At 46.0% G+C, this 22,478-nt stretch overlaps 1 protein-coding gene across 2 annotated transcripts in view; it reads right to left on the bottom strand.

The window, feature by feature from the left end:
* SPRED2 (sprouty related EVH1 domain containing 2) overlaps positions 1-22,248 on the bottom strand; it is a 119,794-nt gene extending 97,546 nt beyond the window's left edge. For both annotated transcript variants that reach the window (XM_068965423.1, XM_068965431.1), the window contains exon 1: positions 21,928-22,248. In XM_068965423.1, coding sequence (XP_068821524.1) covers positions 21,928-21,953 — 26 coding nt within the window. In that variant the 5' untranslated portion in view covers positions 21,954-22,248. The remainder of the gene's footprint in view (positions 1-21,927) is intronic.
* Between the last annotated feature and the right edge of the window lie 230 nt (positions 22,249-22,478).

The following is a 22,478-nucleotide window of genomic DNA, read 5'->3' as shown; positions in this document are numbered from 1 at the left end:
TTGGTAGTCAATAAACCAAATGGGTGAGGGGCACTAGATCCCCCATGCGCACTCACCTGGGGCCCTTCTCCTGTCTCGCTGGGGCTGTTTATCAGACGGGCACGATCTGTCCCTTCTGTTTACACCTTGCGTACATGCTCAGTGGCTTCAATCGTGTCTGACTCTTTGCGACCCGATGGACCGCAACCCTGCCACATTCCTCTGTCCATGGGATTCTCCAGACAAGAATACTGCAGTGGGTTGCCATGCCCTCCTCCAGGGGATTTTTCCTGACCCAGGGGTCGAACCCATATCTCTTATGTCTCCTGCATTGGCAGGCAGGGTTCTTTACCACTAGTGCCACCGAAGAAGCCCATAAAAGTATGTGTGCACGTGTGCTGAGTCGCTTCAGTCGTGTCCGACTCTTTGCGACCCTATGACTGAGCCAGCCAGGCTCTTCTATGCAAAGGATTCTCCAGCCAAGAATATGGGAGTGGGTTGCCATGACCTCCTCCAGGGGATCTTCCTGACCCAGAGACTGAGCCTGAATCTCCACCATTGGCAGGCGGACTGTTTACCACTGAACCACCTAGGAAGCAAACTGGTGGTAGAACTGCAAGCAAACTGCTCTGCCAGCCCCAGAGTCCCCTTCCAAGGCTTTTGTGTACAAAATCCCAGTCTCCAGTCCCAGGAGTCTGTCAGGTTTTCTGGAGTTTTTCTTCAGCCTATAAATATTGCCCCGATGCTGGCTTTCATCATAACCCTCCTCCTTTATTTCATACCCTACGCAACAGCAGGAGACTCAAGTTTAATCCCTGGGTCGGGAAGATCCCCTGGGGAAGGAAGTGGCAAGCCACTTCAGTATTCTTGCCTGGGAAATCCCATGGACAGAGGAGCCTGGCGGGCTACAGTCCATGGAGTGACGAGAATCACACACGACTGAGTGACTAAACCACCACCATGCAATTAACAGTGAAGATCTCAAAACCATAGACGCCAATTACAGAGCACCTCTTCGTGGACTCTTACTTTTAGGAACATACATCATCTGACTGAATACTTACAACAGCCTAGGAAAGCAGATATTATGGTTTCTCTTTTACTTGAGGTTTTGAATGGTTCAGGTGATTTACCCCTGGTCACATGGCTAATAAGTAACAGAGAAGAGGTGACATCAGGCCTGCCTTAGTCTAGAAGGGTGCTGATACAAGGAGGCCCCTGGGGCTACTGAACACCTGAAATACAGCTGGTTCAAACGACATGCTCTCCAAGTGTAAAATATACACTGCCTTTCGAAGGTGTTGTACCCAAAATGCAAAATATCTCAATAACAATTTTTATTATTGATTACATACACATTGAAACAACTATTTAGATAGGTTGAGTTAAATAAATAAAATATATTAAAATTAATCTCACCTATTTATTTTTTAAAACACACTGCTCCCAGACCATTTAATGTCACTTAAGCAGTTCCTGTGGTATTTGCATTGGACAGCACTTGTCTAAATCCTCCAGTCTTTACTAAGAAGTCCTACTGCCTCCCTGCTTTCCTACAGTAATGCAACTCTTTAGTAATTTACACGTTGTACACTATTTTAAAAAGAACAGAGACTCTGCGGTGGTCCAGTGGCTAAGAGTCTGTGCTCCCGATGCAGAGGGCCTGAGTACAATCCCTGGTTAGGAAACTAGATCCCGCATGCTGCAACCAGGAGTTCGAATGCCACAACTAAAGGTTCCACTTGCAACTGAGACCTGGCGCAATCAAATATATAAAAAAATATACTTTAAAAAATAAATCCACCTCAACAGTCTCACCTCTAGTAATAAAAACTTTGTTTCCTGATGAAGACTTCAAGAGTAATTTTTAATGCAAAGAAAAAAAAAGTATAAATTCACATACAGATGTCAAAGAATCTGCAAACAGCCTAGATAGGGCTGTCCCTCGTCCCTGCAGTGCCAGGATCTCCAACGTTGTCGTGGCATTTGGTCACACCTCCTTCTCAGGCAGTCTCCCTTTTAAAATTTAACTTAATTTTCAACTTTTCAACTTTGTATTGGGGTAGAGCCGATTAAACTAACAATGTTGTGATAGTTTCAGGTGAACAGCAAAGGGGCTCAGCCACACATATACATACATCTATCTGTTCTCCCCCAACCTCCCCTCTCATCCAGTGCTCGGGCAGTCTCTCTTTTATCGTTATTTGCACTCACCATCTTGGTTCTTGACCTCAATAGATGAAAATGGTTCTCAAATCATATCAAAAGGGGACCTAGCTTTTTGCTCCTGAGGATGAGAATTTCATAGATGAGAAGGTAGGGAAAAGATGTCAGGCACTGGATCTACAGTAAAAATCAGAAGGCGCTGTGGCCCATACCTTTCCCTGGGGGAGTGGGTCTCAGGGGAGTGCACCTGGCTGGCTGGCATCTGGATGGGGTCCAGAGGCTGCCTACTCTGGCCGCCTTCACCGTGGAACGCCTATCCGCTGAAGTTCCTGACCTACTGCACCTGCTAACCTGAAGTGTTCGTTCTCTCAAGGTTTTCCATTTTTATGTTATAACCATCAACATCAGCTGTAGCAGATAGCCTTTTTTTCAACTGCTTGCGCTCTATGTACCAAGCACTGTGCTGAGCACGCAACCCAGGTTATCTCACTTAATCCTCCAGCAAGTCTCTGAGGAATGACTCAGCTCTGGGCCCAGGCAAGACTCACCCAACAGTAGGCTCTACAAGCCAGCCACACGGAGGGAGACTGAGTCTCCCTGCCCCCCTTCCCCACCATTTCTAGGGTAACCCCATGGCACGCAAGCCACCCAACAGCAGGCTCTACAAGCCACACGAGGGAGACTGGGTCTCCCTGCCCTCCTTCCCCAGCATTTCTAAGGTACCCCAGGGGCATGCAAGCCACCCAACAGCAGGCTCTACAAGCCACACAGAGGGAGACTGGGTCTCCCTGCCCTCCTTCCCCAGCATTCCTAGGGTACCCCAGCAGCGTGCAAGCAGGTAGGCTGATTTGGTCAGTTGCCAAAGTGCTGACACGACATCACTTAATCGTTAATTACGTGCTTTCAAACAGCACTCTCACATGATGACCTGTCAAACGGCACTTTACCTGTGCACTGGACCGGGCCACACAGGCATAAGCTAAGCAAAGTTAACTGGCCTGAAGGAACTTGTAAAACTAAATTACAACAGGGGACAAAAGTTAGGGATGGAGTGTCAGCCTAAACAGCTCACTTCCTTGTCTTAATTGGCTTCCATCTTGGTGTTAATTGACTTTGGAGTTAAGAGCCTTTCATACAAATAGAGGGAAGCTGACCTTTGGAGCACTGGTGACTTGTTGAGTAAATATGTCTTTATGGACTTCATAAAATGCAGATTGTATAAACACACACTCAGGAACTATTAAAAGCGCTGGGTGGCTGGAGTAAGGCACAAAGGTGGCCTTTAAGATTCCTGAGTACTCTGTAGTTGGACGTTTCAGAAAACGAACATCCAGGATGTAATTACGATTGAGGGAATAGATCTCAAACTCTGGCTTGCAGGCAGAGGATTCACTTGGGGAGCTTTTTAAAAATACAGATTCTCCGGGCCACATGCCGAGAGAGGCTGATCCAGGAGGTCTGGGTGGCCTGCTGACATCTGTATTCTAACAAGCTCTCCAGACTACCGACTCTGAGTAGATGGCCCAGGACCAGCTTTGAAAAACTACGATTTCAGTGCTATAAGCAGTTCACTCACCTTCTTACTTGTTCTTCCTCATTCCCACTAAAGAATACCAACTGGGGAACACAGAAGACCAGAGTCCTTCATTCAGCAGTGGAGGGATCTTCTGAAGCAGGAGGGAACTCCCTTTCTCCCCCTGCCCATTATCCAAGAGCAATAATTGACCCCAGCAAGTTCTCGGGCTGGCACCAGGAGAGCCTTCTTTATGCTTCTGAATGGGGCAGAGATCAGCTCCCCCAGAGCAGCTGAAACCCACCCACAAAGTCAAGGGTGCACGTTCAGCACAGGCAGCCACATTTTCCACACATACAGCCCAATCTGTCTACACTGACCATAGGCCCCATGTCAGGGCGACGTCAACACCCACAGCATTCACGAGCCTGAGGCAGCTGGAGAAACACCTCCAGTTCTGGACCCCTGTTTTATAAGACACACGGCTGGACGTGAACAGTGATAAGGACACTGGGACGGTGTCTCGGCAGCAGAAGCTCTCCTCATGTATCAGCAGGTAGATCAGAACAGCAGAGAGCCGGCTGTTGTGGCCACAGAGGACAGCAGTTGCATAGACGGGCTCGCTGACGATCAGGGCCACATACCCAAGTCACCTGGCACGAGGGCCCCTTATCTTGGAAGTATCTGGGCAGAGGGAGAAGGGCCATCTGGGGCAGCGGAACAGCACCTACTTAGAGCCCTGCACTTACTAGATCTTCACAGACCCTGCGTTACCATCCCCGGGGTGGGCTGGGGGTTGAGGGTGGAGTGCTCTCACATGAGCAAATACGCCCTCAATCACGAGTAACCCTTTCCCCAAAGCTTATCAAAGTAGTTCATGACAGCATTTGCTTTTTTCCTACTCAACATGGAGAGTGCCAAATTAAGTGTCAGACGTGGTGACTTGAGTATTCCCAAGGCCAGAAAGTGTCAAATCTACAAACAGTTCATAAAGGACTATAGATTTCCAACAACCAAAGTGAGGAACTGCAGGTAAAATAGATTTGGTATTTTTATTGCAAAATTCACCAAAAGTTATAGAAGTTGCTAATATTCCCACTCAAGGCGTATGCCATTTCAGAACCTCTAAGGACCCAGTTTCCACCAATGGGCTACTAGCAAAACGACTTAAAGAGGAAAACAGCAAGTCTTACATAAACAAGAGCCTAACATGTTCAAAGGGCGAGTTGTTTTTCTCATCGGCATGGCCTCAGCACACATTCGTTCTCCTGTGTTTGTTTAAATTAAATGATTATGAATTTCACCTGCCAGGTTTTGACTCCTCTCGTTTCCAAACAGAGGAAAGGCAGAAGGGCCGACATGCCTCTTTGGTTCTTTACACTTCTTTTGTGCTGTCGTCCCATATGGTTGTCACCACTGAGGCTTTCTTTGGACGTGAAGTGCTCGCCCATGGATGCTTCCTGGTCAATACTGTGCCAGCCTCCGCTTGATCCTGATCTCCTGCCTGGGAAGGGCTCATCACCCACAGCACTCGCACCCAAGGCCAGCTCTGCTGTGAGCTCTCCTGCAAGGCTGTCTGGACCTTGAAAGCTTTCTGGGAGGTTCCAACCCTTTCTCAAGACTCAGTTTAGAAAGAAATACACTCACTGCAAGAACCTTTAGGCGATACACAAACTTTAGCACCATTGGCCTCATCTCAAAGTCTATCTTGCCTCCAACTTCTTGAGCGGAGCTTTTTTTTACGGTGGGGGGAGGCAGAAAAGGGGAGCCCAGGGAACTAAGCACAGATTGATAGGAGCTGGAAACCTATAGGTAAGGATGTGAAATTGATTTGATGTCTGAGGCCCTCCAGCCCACGCAGTTGTGCTCAGACGGCCATTTTTTCCAGAAAGAAGTCTCTGAGATTTCTTATGAAGTCATTAGTTGACTTGATCCCATTAAAAAAATAATAATAATAACCTATTTTAGTGGTAGCAAAATATGCACAACATAAAATTTACCATTGGACCCATTTTTAAGTGTATGGTTCAGTGATATTAAGTACATACGTTCACACTGTTGTGCAAGACTCTATCCCATTTCTAAGAGCGCCCTTCACATTTTCTCCTAAGATACTAAAATACTTTTTCAGCCTCTCCCACATTTGCATCCAGTGCCACAGTTCCAGATGACAAGCTACAATCTTAATACCTGGCATCAGTTTTGTTAGCGACATCTGTTTTAAGTCAATGTATTTTTCAGTTCTAGGTAAAGCATATGATTCTCTATCTGTTTTCCTTTAAATTCAAACAGATGCCGGTCTCATAAAAACAAAAGGTTTGTCAAAAATCAAATTCAAGAACTATTCCTGTTTCCTGTAAAATAACTGGCCCCATTCTACCCACCCCCCCACCAAAAGACAAAATAAAAAAACACTCCTGTATTTACTACTTAATTAAAATAGCTAAATTCATATCCTAAAGGCATCTGTATTACATCACTAAGGAAAACTTCTGAAAAAAATTATTAGGGCTCTTAAAGTTTCAGTCAAACTTTTTAAAAAGTTAATAAAAAACAGTTGTAATTTTGGACAGCTGTAGGTGATTTTTTGGTGTGCTTTAGACGGTTCGTTAAAAAAAAGGCCTCGTGAATCAACAATTAGAATTTATTTTGCATTGTCTCTTACGGTTTCACTTTACATGTAATATCAGTTTGGTATCTTCCTCCCTAAGAGATGATTTACTAACGTGAATGAGATGGAATCATGCAGAAAGCGGGAAGGAAAACAGCAATGGTCCCCTCCCCTGATAAGGATGTGTGTGACTTGAATTCCCTTCTGTATGACAGATGACTCAGGTAAATGACTCAGGGGCAGTGATACGGGAACTTTTTTTTAGCTACAACTGACATTTAACATTATATTAGTTTCAGGTGTACATGATTTGCTATTTGTATATACCTAAAAAATGATCGTCACAATAAAGTCTGGTTAACACCCATCATCCAGGGGGATCTTTCAAAAGAGGAAGGCTTGGGTGGTGCCATGTTGGTTGGTCATAGCCCTCTAGGTTTGGTGGGTGTTCCCCTCTTCCAAATCTTGATCAGTCTAAGACACAGTATAATCTAGATTTTTTGGAATACTGACACAGGATGTTAGGGTGAAATTCTAATTCAGTTGGTCTAGGGAGGAGAAAGGTGAAAATGGAAAGACAGACAGATGTTGTGTCCTAGAAAGTGTGCCAAACCAAGCTGGATATGTTCCTCCTGCGGCCTCTTGTTAAAACTGATAAACTGCCCTTGTTAGAACAGTCTGGGGAGGAGTTCTGGTTCAGGCTGCAGGCATGGGTAGATTGGGCCACAGTGGTCTATCTCCTGGTCACTGTTGCACTGCTCCATGTGGAACAAGAGGATTGTGGAAGGAGGGATCTGTGGGCAAATTATTTATAAGCAAACCGCCCTAATGGTCTGGATGATCCAAAAGCACTGGGACGTGGAACCTGAAACCCCACAAAGCAATCTTTGGTCTCACAAGGGATCCTTTACTCTATGAATAAGAAGGACGCCCAGCTGATGGAGACTAAAGGGGGAGGGTGTAGAATACCAAGAGAAGGAATTTTTTTAAGTACACGTTATCCATCTGACACAAGCAGTATGAATCTTGTTATCCAAGAGGAGCCCTGACTGAGAACTATAGTTCCAAAGCAGGACTGGGAAATGGATCATCTCATCATGGCAAGGTGGCACATGCTTCCCAGCATGTGTGCTTGATTGTGGGCTCTTGAGGAGAGTATGTCTTGGTTTGGAGATTTTTATTCTTCCTCAAGCCTAGGTTTCTACACGGTCATAACACTTAGTAGCTATCTCATTCGGTAAAGAGGATAATCCCAATTTTATCAGAGGTAACCTGTAGGGCAGCAGCCTTACAAAAATTAAAATAAACATGCTACCATTAAAAATACACATTATATGACTAGCTCGTCAACTCTTCCCTCCCTCTCTTTGCTGTAACAGGCACCTGTTGGTTTAGAAATGTTCGGAGTTCTCACCCTAGTGAGCCAAAACTGGCACCCTTCCCATGCTGGTATCCACCAACCCCCCACCCCCACCCCTGAGACCTGCATATCATATATTACTTCCTGCTGTCTATGACCACATCGCCTTGGCAGTTAACCTCAAAGCAAACACATGGGGAGGAGAGAAGTCCCTGGAGGTGGGGAGGAAGGACAAGCGTCAGCGAAGTTTCAGACATTTTCGCTAGTGCCCAGGTGCAAAAACCTTGGTCACATGTATTTCAACATCTCATCAAAGGCCTCATCTTTTCTTCCCCAGGATGGAGAGCTGAATGAAACACTCCTGTGCCTCCACTCCCTACCCTCCTGTTCTTGAAACACACATATGGGACCCCCTACCACCCGAAGGTGAACCACACAGTAACAGTGTCTGGCAGCTCACCTTATTCTCCACGTGTTCAGGGGCTGACCAAGGCTGGCACTCTGTTCAATGTTGATGGTTCCTCGGCAACACGGGCTACGTTTATTTAAACTGAACAAGTTTCCATCATCTTTTTCTGGTGTCCAGAGAGTTCAACGTTTCAGCGTAACAAGTGTCATGAATGAATGACACAACACCCAAAACAGGACCGGAGCCAAGGACAGATGACAGCTGCTTGCCTACATATCCCAGGGAACCAACTAGCTGTGTGACCCTGGGTGCATCCCTCCACCTCTCTGGATTGCAAGAAGGGAGCTCGCATTTTCCGAAGCTGCTCTCCAGCTCTACAATTTTATGGTCAAGTTGCCACCATTTTACTTTACTGAGAAAAGGGCAACTCCACTTCACAAGGGCAATTTCAACTGAGCAGTGCCGTGTTCCTGCAGGAGGAACAATACTTTAAAAAAAAAAAGTTTATAAAATAAAATAGTGAAAAAACTATAGTAAATAGTAAAAAAAAAAAAAGTAAAAAAAAGAAATAGTAAAAATACAAGAAGTAGTAAAAACAACAACAACAACAAAAAACAGAAAAACCCAAACCTCACTTGGTTTCTTACTAGCCTAAAAGTTTGATCTACAAAGTAGGTTGGTTAACTTTGGTTTGAATTTCACAGCTTCCCTATCTTCCAATAAACATAACAACCTCTTCAGAACAAAGATTCCTAGAGCAGTGCCTGCTGCAGTTCATTACAGCCAGAAGGAAAGCCCTGCCCAGATCCAGTGGGGTAACGCTCTTAGAGGCCTCTCTGACTCCAGCCTAGCCCGTAGCCTCCAACTAACTGGAATTTACCGACAGTAAACCACTTTATCATTCCTTTAATTCAGAACTTTAAACAGCACCATTCCACCTAAAGAACGAAAGCTCAAAGATGGATTTTGATAGCCTGGCATGCAATAAACCTAAAATTTAGCCTCACCTACCTGGACCAGCTCTTTCTCCGAGTTCCCCCAGCATTTCCCAGGGGTGGGATTTCTGTGGAAGAAGCCTTTGGACGCCGGATGCCTCCTCTCCAACCTGCCTGACCTGCCCCACCTGCCCCCTCCCCCACTATCACCACCACCATCCTTACCTGAGTCCGCTAAAACTCAAGACTCACCTGGATGAAAGTGAACTCCCCCCTTGGCTAGCATAGCAAGAAGTACTTTAACTTCTTTGCATTTATCTCTATTTTTAAAAAGAATATTATACTTATAAAAGGTTTCTTAAAACAGGAACTCTGGGGCTTCTCTGGTGGCTCAGTGGTAAAGAATCCACTGAATGTGCCACAATTACTGAGCCTGTGCTCGAGAGCCCAGGAGCTGCTACTACTGAGCCCCTGCGCCCTGGAGCCCATGTTCCACCATAAGAGAAGCCACCACAAGAACCCCACGCACCACAGAGAGAAAAGCAGCAACGAAGACCCAGCACAGCCAAAAATAAACAAATAATTAAAAAAAAAAAAAAAGAACTCTCCTACAGTACTGGAACTACGAGAGTTCTTCAGTATTATTACTATACTGAGAAAGCCAAGTCCGGAGAGACCCCCTGACATCTTAGGCACATTGGTGGCAAAGAAGTGAAGGGGACCGAAGTTTCCCAACTCCCAGGACTTGCTGCACAAGGCAAACTGCTCCCCATCTGCTCTGCTACTTGGTATTCGTTCAAAAGCTTCTCCTGTTGGGTGTATCCTTTTTTCCCACAATAGAGAGTTGTGTGCTGTACAATGCAGGTGTTCGATAAATGCAAGAGGAGAAAGAGGGGAAAGCTGGAAGACAGAAAACAAGCTCCCCCAGGCCCTCCTCCTTATGAGAAGACCCAACTTTGTACCAAGTCTCTGTCGGGGAAAGTCCTGACTCATTTTCAACTCCCCTCACCCACCTTCAGCTAACGCCCTCTGCTTTCCTTCAGACCTTCCACCCAAGCCTCAATCCGCCCGGAGTATAAACACACCCTCTGCATATGCATCCCACGTGAATGTCCATGGAATTCTCCAGGCAAGAATACTGGAGTGGGTAGTCTTTTTCTTCTCCAGGGGATCTTCCTAACCCAGGGATTGAACCCAGGTCTCCTGCTTGGCAGGCAGATTCTTTACCACTGAGCCACCTGGGAAGCCCCGTGAAAGACCACACTCATGTCCTTACATACAGAATGAGGGTCACAGCAATGATTCCCAATTAAGGGTAAGTATGCAAAGGCAGAAAAACTCAGGGACCAGCGCTCTTCCCCCAGAGATTATAGCCATATTTTTAATAACTGTGAGTTGAGAAAAATATGACAAACATCCACCATGAATTCAGTAGTATTTTATTGAGGTTATATTTTATTATTTTATAAATGCAACAGCATACATTGAAAGAGTAATACACATATGTGGGTGATGTTATATACATATTTGCTTCACAAACAACACTTGAAGTGCTTATGGGTCCCCAGCCACTTGGGCAACTGCTGGGTAGAGGTACTGGTTCAAGACTTCAGAAGTGGATATCTAAATGCTGGGTGTGCATGTTAGCCACTCAGTCATGTCCAACTCTTTGCGATCCCATGCGCTGTAGCCCGCCAGGCTCCTCTGTCCATGGGACTCTCCAGGCAAGAATACTGGAGTGGGTTGCCACTCCCTTCTCCAGGGGATCTTTCTGACCCGGGGATCGAACCCAGATCTCCCGCACAGCAGGCAGATTATTTACCATCTGAGCCACCAGGGAAGCCCCTAAATGCTGGGGAAGGACCTTAAGTCTCTTATCACCTTCCTCTGAAATATACCAATGGGCCAATGAAGATACCACCAGAGAGGGTCCACAGTTAGCTCACTTCAGATTTCTCATTCCATCTACCTTCTTGTTGTATTGACTACTATCACAGGCGGTGGTATTTCCAGCACTTCTTTTCTGGGGGAGAAGGGTCTTACACTAGTCCTCCGGTCTATTCTTGGCTTTCCTGGCAATGCTGCCTCAGGTAGAAAGCCACTTTCAGTTTCTCCCCAGGAATTATCTCTAAAGAGTAAGCGCTGACAAGTGATGGATAATTTGCATTTTAACCCTATTCAAATTTGGGTAAATGGTTTAATATGCATGCTAATATTCTATCATTATTCCAATTAAGGAAACTATTATGTTAAAGTGTTTAATCAGGAGAATTAGGGAGAACTCCAGACACCTAAAATTAACCTCTAATAGTCTTGACATTCATTTTACTTAAGTGCAATTTGCTAAGCTATAAGCAACTTGCTGCCTAAGACTTCTGTTTAGGCACGTGGGGATTCCTGATAAGACCTAACAGCAATTCATTTCCTAACTAGATTGCTGTCTAAAAGAATAAACTAAAAGGGCTGCAATTTAAATACAATCAAGTCCCCAAGCAGTCACATTCCAGAAGACTTAAACATCATCATCTTGATCCCCAGGACAACAATGCTATTCGCATCAGAAACAACACAACCACTTCCTCTTTCTCTGACCTTCTTGGTTTAATTACTTCCTGTGATTTCTTCTAGGGCTGAGTGTGCTTGCTCCCGGGGCGGCTGGTTTTCCATAGGAGACTGATTTGTCTGGAAGGTGCAGAATGCCAGCTGACAGACATTATATACAAAGTGCTGGGACTTCCTATTTCTCTTTCAGTGATGGATTTCCTGGGCTGTCTGGCATTCACCAAGAACTTTTTCAGTCATAAAAAAAGAAAAAATTCTTCCAGCACCTTACCATCTAAAGATCAAGCTACACCTCAAAGCTGAAAGTCCTGCCAACAATGGGTAAAGGCAGGCCCTTGATAATATCTCTCTGCGTGGAAACACCACCTTCTTGACCAATGAGCTTCTTCAGCAAGTTTCAAATGCCAAGTATGTGAGGTTGCCTCTGAAGACACAAACCTGGCAGCTGGGAGCTCACCGTCATCACAAGGACAGGCTCTTGCTACTCAAACAGGGGTCCTTGGAACTGCACCAGCAGCATCGGGAAGTTGGCTAAAAATGCAGCATCTCAGGCCTTCCTGAACCAGAATCCTCATTTTATAAGATTCCCTTGCACATTCAGGTTTAATCCTCTTCTCAAAATAGCTAGGCTCAAACCAGGTTTTAATGAACAGCAAGCTTCGTTAACTATCTTGCTCACACACACTCCATCAAGGGCAAGGTGGCTGGTTGTCTTTCCAAAAGCGGTCTCTGTAGAACTGCTCTTTGTATCAGTACAGAAAATGCCATCTCTGTGGGCACTGGTTCTCTGCTCCACAGAGCTGAACAGGCGAGGAAGAAATGTCACCTCACTGTCCTGAGGCATTTACGGGATTCTGTGCATGCATGCTAAGTCACTTCAGTTGTGACCAACTCTATGCAACCCTGTGGACTATAGCCCATCAGGCTCCTCTGTCCAGGGAGCTTTCCAGGCAAGAATACTAGAGTGAGTCGTCATTTCCTACTCCAGGGGATCTTCCGGACCCATAGATCGAACCTGGGTCTCCTGTACGACAGGTGGATTCTTTACCGTTTGAGCCACTAAGGAAGCCCTTTACAGAGTTCTAATTTCACTTGCTCAATGGTAATATAAGTCAAACTGTACACGCAACAGATTCTTTGCAAAAACTGAGACTCTAGGCAGTTGTTCATAAATAGTTGTTCTACAGACACGAGATGTGAAGTCAAAGGACCTGGGTAAAAATAACAAATCCTGCTCTGTGACCTCAGACAAGATACTTAACCTGGCTGAATCTTTTCTTCGCCTGCAGCTGTGGACACTGTTGATTCATGGACATAATCCATCCACATCTGAGTGCATGAGTGTATGTGTATGAACACACAACACACACTCACCCTAAAAATGACTCAAGAATTTGTTAGGGGATCTGGGAAGGGTGTGGAGCTCCTCTAAAGCTTTGGACAAGGAGTTCCCTGTACCCTAAACCTGGGAATCCCAACGCCTGCAGCTTGAGGGGTAACTCTGCAAAGGATGAAGAGGGGAAACACCTCTGGCCAGTCCACCATCAGCCCATCATCCAGATAACTCTGGGGTCACACCCTTTAGGCACAAGGAAGTGCCTAGCACCCTAGAATGTAAGCTCCCCGAGGGCAGAGGCTCCCTCTGAGCCACAGCTGGGGTCCTGTCTGGCAGGAAGGTGGCTGGAACACTGTGAAGCAAGTGAAGGGCACTCTGCTGCTAGTCACTCCCTCTCCTCCAGTCTCACCCTAACTACTATTTATTTTATCCAATAAATAATTTATACATGGCTTTTCAATTGGTGGCCAAGTATTTTCTAAAGTGAAGTTCCTTAGATTCAGAGAATACCACATTTCCAATGGACACCTGTCATCTGATATCCACTACTTTTCCTTAGTATAAAAAGACATGTAAGAACAGAACTGGTTCACAAAGAGCAAACTCCTAATCTGAAATCTGTGCATGCGTACTCGGTCATGTATAACTCTATTGAGACCCCATGGCTCCTCTGTTCATGGAATTTTCCAGGCAAGAATAGTGAAGCGGGTTGCCTTTCCTCCTCCAGAGGATCTTCCCAACCCAGGGATCGAACCTGAGTCTCCTGTGTATCCAGCATTGGCAGGCAGATCCTTTACCACTGCGCCACCTGGGAAGCCTGAAACTTGTTGACCCACAGTCTAACGCGAAGACAAGTATTAGCCTTCAGGGACAGAAGTAGCATTAGGCCAGGGCACACCGTCCAGGCACAGCAGACCTGTTTCAGAATTTTGAGCCTGAGAAAAATCCCAGATTTTGATTTAACCTATTAAACAAAGGAGAGACATTTAATTACTCTGTTTAAGACTGTATTTACACTTATTCAGCTTTAAAAGTTCTACAAAAATGAGTAAACTTATTGGGATGTAGATGATTAAATCTCTGGCCAAGCCTCCACTTTATTCCCTGGATGGAAATATAAACACAAACACTAATATGGCACACAAATAGACAAAACAAGCCATAAGCCAGCTTACTCCTAAGAGAACTCTCAGCCTCATCCATTCCCCCCCACAAGCCTACTGACTCTTTGTTTTAGAAAGAATTTGAACGCTGTTGATAATATGAGTTCTAGACCAGACAGGGGTGGCAAGAGAGCAAAGGATGCTACTACATAGGTAAGCAAACTGACAGTAAGCATCAGAAGAGGAAAGAAGTAGAGAATGACCCCAAAGCCCACATTTCCGCCACCACCATAATGGCACCCTGCCCCTCTTGGTAGTGTTTAAAAACAAACAACTTCAAGTCTTTCTGGATGTACATACAATACGAATAATCATTTAATTTTTTATATAGGGTAAAACTCTTTTTCAATTAATGAACATTTAATCAATCAATGAATGTTTGCAGAAAGCCTACTATGGGCTTAGCACTCTGCCTGAAGATGGGTGTACAGGTCAATAAGCTATTATTCCCACAACTGGAAGGGCAGATGGGCCAGGCTTCTGGGTGCATTCTCAGGGTGGGATGCAAATACAAAATAAACTGTGTATCTGAAAAATCAATACTGGAGGCCAGAGCCAAAGCAATGAGAAAAAGAAGTAAGAGGACTAAACAGTGAAAATGAAAGACAAGGATGAACCAGGAAAGACAATTTTAACAACTCAGCCTGATAATTAAGTTTTAAGCACCTATGAATGGACCACAGGAAATAAATCTAAGAATGGAACCACAATTTGAAAAATCGTTATTTCTACAAAGAGGAGGAGCCAAACCCATACGTTTTGAAGGTGCTCATATCTTTTTTTATCTCTTCAATCACAACTGCTAAATGCCAGGGTGAAGTAAAAATTCGTTTTTTCACCTGTATGCTCTTGTGTGTGCTTAGCTGCTCAGTCGTGTCCAACTCTGTGACCCTGTGGATTATAGCCTGCTAGACTTTTCCGTTCATGGGATTCTCTGGGCAAGAATACTGGAGTGGGGGTAGCCATTCCTTTCTCCAAGGAATCTTCCCAACCCAGGGATCAAACGCCAGGTTTCCTGCATTGCAGGTTGATTCTTTATTGTCTGTATGCTCTTGGGGCAATCAACATAGAAATTCTGTTTTAAAATAAATATTCAGCTGCCCCTTGAAAGTAGCATAAATAACATAAGCAGGATTTGCTATCATGTGTGCAACATACCCCAAGTGAACATATTGTTGACAAAGATTACCTGAGAAATGAGTAATTACTAAACAGTTGGTCCTTAATTTAGCCAAGTCCTATGCCAGTTAATATCAAGCATTTTACTAAGATCCTGGCCTGATTTCCTTCCCCTGACAGGGACCACATCAAGCTGTGGTAACCATCTTTCATGCCTACCATGGCAGGCACACAGAAAACACAAGTTTGCTTCACAGAGCATGCTGCCCACCAGTGCAAAATATTCCTTCTACTCCAGTGACTAAAAGCCTTAGACAATGCCTTAAAAAATACTGATCAAAAAGAAACATTTACAATAGTTAACGAGTTTATCAATATGGCTGGGTCTTAAAAAAAAAAAAAAGGGGCAGCCCAATTTACTTAAGAGAAAACAAGCCAAAACAAACAGCCAATCGCAAAAACTTCCTGCTCTGCCTCTATTATCATCTTGTTCAAGTTTCTGAGGATTCTGCTGTTAGACTGTATATTTGTGTTCCACCCCATAACACAGGAACTCTGCCAACAGTGGCGCTCATCGGCACAGCTGTCTCCAACTTCAAGTGTTAAGACTCCACGAGAACCCTGTAGTTATTGCAAATTGTTAATATTTTGATCTCAGCAGACACTATCTTGAAGAGGCACAAAACACAGGCCCTGGCTTATTGAGTTTAGACTCTTCCATTTCCCAGTTCCCACAACAGTGATTGGAATCAAAATGGTTTTGACTTTTTCATCACAGATCACCAACACCAGATAGTTCTGCGACCAGTTTCCACAAGACACGTCAAGGGCTACAGGCAAAACATGGGAGTTTCTCAGAAGGAGGCTTACACACACCCTAAGTTAACCAAATACAACAATTATAATTATTGCATTTGTCAGCAAGGACAAAACAACATTTTAAAATAATCAGATTCGTTTTTTTAACTTAATAGATCTTTATTAAAAACTACCACAATGTGCCCGATTCTATTAGGCCAACAAGTAGAAAACTAGGCAAGAGAGGTAACCCTGAATCCCAAAAGCTCCTATTTTGGGACAGATGTAGCTGTGTATAACAAACCCAACTCTAAATGGTGAGAACTGTCATACAGTGTGGAGGGAAAGTGCTATCAAGAGTCCACCATTTTTTCTTAGGGAGTGAGGGAGGGGGAAGTCCAGGAGGACCTCAGAAGACGAATGACTCAGGGCTAGTAGTAAGGGAATGAGCAGAATTTCACATGTTGGAGAAAGAAAGAAGAACATTCCGGAATAAACAGCATGAGCGAGTGGACCATTGAGAAGAACAGTTTTCATATTGATACTGATCCACTTTTTATATATGTTATTGGTTAAAGGGACCAGAAAGCAGAGGGAATCAGGTACAGCTGGAAAGGAAGTAGCATCTGTTAAGATCCCTGTGGAAACAAACTCAGCAGATGGAGGTTAGTGAACGCCCACCAGCTACCAAGACTATAACCTTGCAGAGAAGGAAATGGCAACCCACTCCAGTGTTCCTGCCTGGAGAATCCCAGGGACGGGGGAGCCTGGTGGGCTGCCGTCTATGGGGTCGCACAGAGTCGGACACGACTGAAGTGACTTAGCAGTAGTAGTAGTAGTAGTAGAGGCCTTAACTTTATACAATGACAATGTCTTTTTACACAATAACAATGTCCTGGCTTATAAGCTTGTTAAAGGTCTTTCCAAGTTTTTTGTTCTGTTTCGCTTTTAAGATTTTCTAAGGAAGAGGCCAAGATTCCAATTCCTAGTCGACTCCAGCATTCTATTCTGGTAGAGTAGAAACACGAGTAGAAACACACCTACTTTTTTAAGGCTAAGGCAAAAAGAAGGGATCAATACTTGTTGCATTGTGTCTAATTTCCACAACTCTTAATTCAATAACTATAGAGCTAACATTCCAGTAATAATCAACTCTGAATTCACATTCCTTCCATTATCTTAAGGTGTAACAACTCCAAGTTTACTTAAATTCACTTTAATTCAGTATGTGCCTCATAGCATTTTCAGGGAAGATAAGGGAAGTGAAAAAAGTTATGGCAATGACAGGATGTCACTAATTCAGAAGAATTAGGGACAGTATGACTGGCAGAAACGGTCTGAGCTTTGAAGTCAGAATGACTAAAGCTAGCCACCCTCTGCCCTTCTGAGATAGCACCTTGTGGTGCTTGAAAATACAGTCCTTCCTGAGACAGCCTACTAGGTTTATTTAACCTCTCTGTGTCTTGATTTCACCCCACCCTATAAATGGAGGTAATAAAACCATATGTGCTTCCCTGGAGGCTCAGTGGTAAAGAAGCTGTCTGCCAATGCAGGAGACACGAGTTCGATCCCCAGGTTGAGAAGATCCCCTGGAGAAGGAAATGGCAACTCACTCCAGTATTCTTGCCTGGAGAATCCTGTGGACAGAGAAGTTAGGTGAGCTATAGTCCATGGGGTGGCTAAAGAGTCAGACATGACTGAGCGACTACACAGCAAACAAAACCATATACAGCACAGATTGTTGAAAAGACTAAAGGAGTAAAGTCCTATAAAAATATTTGCTGTCTTCGGTAAGTAATGTAAGCTTCCTCATCGGTTAAATGTGGTAACACCTCCCTCACAGGGTTATTTGAAAGTGAGACTGTAAAAAACCTCTCTCGGTGTCCAGCGATGAGCCGACACCAGAAATCTGTGTTATTCCTAGTGTGTGCTGTAAGCTTTACACAGGCTAGCTCATTTAATGGAGAAGGAAAAGGCAACCCACTCCAGTGTTCTTGCCTGGAGAATCCCAGGGATCGGGGAGCCTGGTGGGCTGCCATCTACGGGGTCGCACAGAGTCGGACCCGACTGAAGCGACTTAGCAGCAGCAGCAGCAGCAGCTCATTTAATTCCCACAGCAACTCCACGAAATCAGCAGTTTTTATTCCCATTTTATTCACTCAGATAAAAGCAAAGTGAGATACATCAGTAACTTGCCTTGGATCAGAAGGTGACATCAGTAACTTGCCTTGGATCAGAAGGTGACCAAATGGCTAAGCCTTGAGCCATATGTTACAATGCATTTAAAGCAGGATCTTTGGCCTTTGGCTGAAATAACCAATCAGACATTTTTCAGTCAGTTGAGACTGAGAGTAAAGACCTCAGGGAATTATTCTTAATTCTGTGAAGTATAATCATTGTCTTGTGGTTTCACATAAGAGTATGCTCATCTTTTGGAAAGCAAGCTCAAGTAACTGAATATAAGAGTTCTAATGTCTAATTTCTTTGAAATAGTTCAGCAAAAAATATTTAAGCTTTTTAAGTTTTTTTTCCAAATGGGAAACCTTTCAACATTAGGGAAAGTATGAGTGAGGGAGGAGTTATAAATCCATCCTCAGCAAGATGTGTGTTGCGGAGAAGAGATCAGCAACAAAATAGAAAGCTGGACGGTAGCTGAGTGGCTCTTGAGTTACTGCTCCTTGAGAAGAGTTTCTTCATTTTGTCTGCAAATTTCCAAATCATTCATAGCCATGATCCAGTGATTTAAAGATACAGATGAAACACACATGACTTAAAAAATTTTTTTCCATTTCCTTTGTACAAAAGGTCACTTTCAATAATTTACTGAATTATTTTAATTATCTTTAATTTTTAAATTTAATTATCTTTAATTTTCACTTACTGAAAAAAATCTGTAGTTATAAATCTTAACATGCATTTCTGTCTGGAGAGGGACAGAAGGGTCAGGGTACTTTTTATACTGAAGCTATTGTTTAGAACCATCAGCAAAAAGAGCTTTACTAAATTTATGTGCGTATATTCATTAGAGAGTAATTTTAAAATGACAGAAAAAAGAACATTAGAAGACAAAACATATTTTTTAAAATTAAGCACGATTTTATCACTTGCAAGGTTCTGATTTATTGCTAAATATATTTAAATACCTGTACTGTTTAATAAAAACCTTAAATATATGTGGACTATCAGGAAGACCTATTTTACCTAAGACACAAATATATCTCCCTTGAGTTTCCAGTTTGATGTCACTTCCTTATAACACACCTTGCCTACTTCCAAAAGGTATCTAAGGAAGCTCAAACATAAAAACCATTAGAAGAGAAAACAGAAAATAGATTGAAATGCATAGAGAGGAGTGGTAAATAAATCTAGCAAAAACCTAAGCTAATATGGCTACCATAACCAAGCAAAAATTTTAGCTCTGAGCTTGAGACAGTGGTAGTAAATAATAAAACAAAACAGAAAACCAATCACAGCATTGCCCTGTAAGTCTGAAAGAAACATTCTTCCGGGCACCAGCATTTAAAAGGAATTTTTCAGATGGGCCATTACATAAGAACGATGAACAATATAATGGACAATGTCCACAAATGGCAGTTTATACAAACCATGCAGCCCATTTTCTTACCAGGCATTTCTTGTCTCATGACAAGGTCATTGCATTAAAAGTAATTCAGAGAAGGCCATTTTTGCAGCAGGCTAAGGCGCCACAGCTTTCTGATTCTCTAACTGAAACCAGAACCTATCCTCAAATATCCATTGTCTCAACTGGGCTTCTGACAGCAGTAGGGACAGCCAGTTCCATGCCAAACTGCTCTGAAAGCCTGGAAGAAAAATATTTATTTCTTGTTGGTGATTCCACCTGAAATCCTTTCGCTTTGGATATCAGATGGGATAGAATACAAAGCTGACCTGCCCTAGAAAGGAAGCGGCCAGGCCAGCATCCTTGAGGAATGGAGGCAAGGAACCCCAATCTAGGGTGATGAACCAATCAATCTTCAAAAAGCCCTGAGCACGGCAATCTTCCCTTCCTGCTACTACTGCTATTGTGTGTGCAGGGACAAACAAGGACCCATAAAAATACCTGTTTATTATTAATAGTCATGTCCAAAAGGGGGCAAGGCCCAGCATATTCCTTACCCCACCCATATTTCAGCCCTAGAAGGGCAACATTTTTCATTTTACCATTTCAAGATACAGTCTATTAAAGCCAAGCAAAGGTCTAACATAGAAAGACCAACAGATGTGGTGGGACATGGGACATGCACACCACCTAAGATCTTCTCAGGCTACTTATGGGACAGGTGTTCTAAGACGGGTGTCTGGCAGACTAGGGGTTACTGCAGCCAAAGGTCCCTGGGGACCCAGAGAAAGGAAATTCCCTTTCCCAAACACCAACTCTCCCGACACCCCCTCCCGCCCCGCCCGGCGACAGCAGACACCAAAGGACAACGGGGAACTAAAAAAAAAAATAGTGAGTAGATGCTTACAGCACAGCATTCTATCACCTGCTGCAAGACAAGCCCTCCCCGCTGGCCAGCCCTGAGTCACTTCCCCTCTCTGCATCGGGTCTCAATGCTCGCGGGGGCAAAAGACCTCTGGCGCTGCATATCCGCAGCCCCCAAGTCGGCGCAGACACACGCTGGGCCCTCCCTCTAGGCAAGTTCCCGTGGCTGCCGACCCGCTCTCTGCGCCCCAGCCGGCGCCGCCGCTACCTTGGCTAATGGCAGCTCTGAATGAAAGGAGCCGAGACAGGCTCCGGATTTATGAATGTGCAGGGGAGGAGGGGAGAGATATCATGTGACAATAAAGGAGAGAGTCTTATTCACAAAAAAAAAAGTGGCTGTGGCGGGCACAGCCACTGAGCAGCAGCGGCCGCCGCGATGCGGTGACCGCTCGGACCCGAGGCCGACGATCTCAGGCACCCGGCCCTGCAGCCCAACCTCTAGTCGCACCCGCGATCGGAAACGCCTCGGGCGCTGGCAGAAGAAAGGCAAAGCCGCCTCGGCGGCCGCAGGGCCACAAAAAGCTGCACCTCGGCCAGGGGCTGAAGGAAGACACGGGTCCCGCGAGGGGAGGTGGGTGCGCCGGAGAGCCCCTCCAGCGAAGAGCCCCGAGCTTTGTTCGCCTCGGGCCCGCGGGCCGGGCACGCACTCCTGTGCACGCGCGCACACATAGATATACACAAAGATACACACAGAGACACACAGAGATATACACACAAGGGCCCCGCAGCTCGCTGCCCCGCAGGCTCCCGCCCTCCCCCGCCGCACACCCTCGGATCCGCCCCCCGAACAGCCCAGACCCCGCGGGGCGCCTGTCCCTGGCCGGCCAACGCGTGCACACACACGCACACGCGCCGCGGGGCCCCAGGGCTGCTCCAACACGCCGGCCTGCGCGGGGACCCGGGTGCACGCAGACCCTAGCGCAAGCCGTGCCCAGTCCTCCCTTAGCTCCGCAGTGTTTTTTATGAATGAAAATGTGGTATGCAAATGAGAGCGATTCAAGAAAACGACATGGCGGAGCCTGGGCCCCAGTGGGCTTCCGAAGGGACCGCGGGGCTACCAGAGGGGGCGGGAGAGTTACAAAAGTCACCGGGTCAAAACCCACCGACCCCTGGAAGCCGGAGCGGGGGTGTCAGGTGTTCCGCTCCCGCCGCGGAGGATCTCGAGAGGAGGGGTGATTTGAGTCTCCAGAGAGGGATCGGGGACCGCCCGGAGGTCACCCGCGCGCCCTTGGCCCCCGCAGCGGCCACCAGCCCGCCGACCCAACGCGCGCCCCCTCCAGCCTGCAGCAGTTTTCGCCCCCTCCTCACTTCATCAACAAGGGGGGAAATCTCGCGTCCCACACCCCATAGACCAGCGAGTCGCTTCACCCCAAGCCAAGTTCACCCAAACAGCGTCTCCGCCCGCGTCCTCAGCCCCGGGCCCCACGCTGCCCTCGCGGGGCACCCTCGTCCCACCCCGTGGCCAAACTTACTCGTCCGGGTGTGTTTCTTCGGTCATTTTCCTGTTCACCTAGACGCCTGTCCCGCGGCGGGCAGCTTTGCTCCCTTCATCTTCCTGTCCGCTCATCCTCCCCCCCCAACCCCCTTCTTCACATCTCCGGAGATCGCCTGATTTGGTTGGGGGGAGCTGCTAGAGATGAAGGGGGCGCCGCAGAAGGCAGAAAGGGAAGCAGGGCGACCGGAGCGTGGGGTGAGGTCTGGAGAAGGGGTGCACAGGCAAGCTTCGCGGGGAGTGAGCGCCGCAGGGCCGAGGGGCAAAAGCGGGCGGGGGCTCCGAGGGCTCGGGAGCGGGCGGAGCGGAGAGATTTGGGCAGGGGACGGCGGTAGGGGAGAGGAGGAGAAAAACAAGCGCGCGGTGGAGCGGCGGGGACTGCCGAGAGCAGGGGAAGAGGGCCGGCCGCGGGCGGGGGCTCGGCCCGGGGTTGCCCCCGGGGGGCCGGGCCAATCACGGTTCCGGGGAGCGCTCGGCGGCCAGGGGAGGTGCGCCCGGAAGGCGGTGCAGGGCGCCCAGTCCGAGCCCCAT

Source organism: Capricornis sumatraensis, chromosome 1, assembly GCF_032405125.1.
Source record: "Capricornis sumatraensis isolate serow.1 chromosome 1, serow.2, whole genome shotgun sequence".
Classification (NCBI taxonomy): domain Eukaryota; kingdom Metazoa; phylum Chordata; class Mammalia; order Artiodactyla; family Bovidae; genus Capricornis; species Capricornis sumatraensis.
The sequence above is the reverse complement of the archived record's forward strand: the minus strand, read 5'-3'. Positions and strand labels throughout refer to the sequence as shown.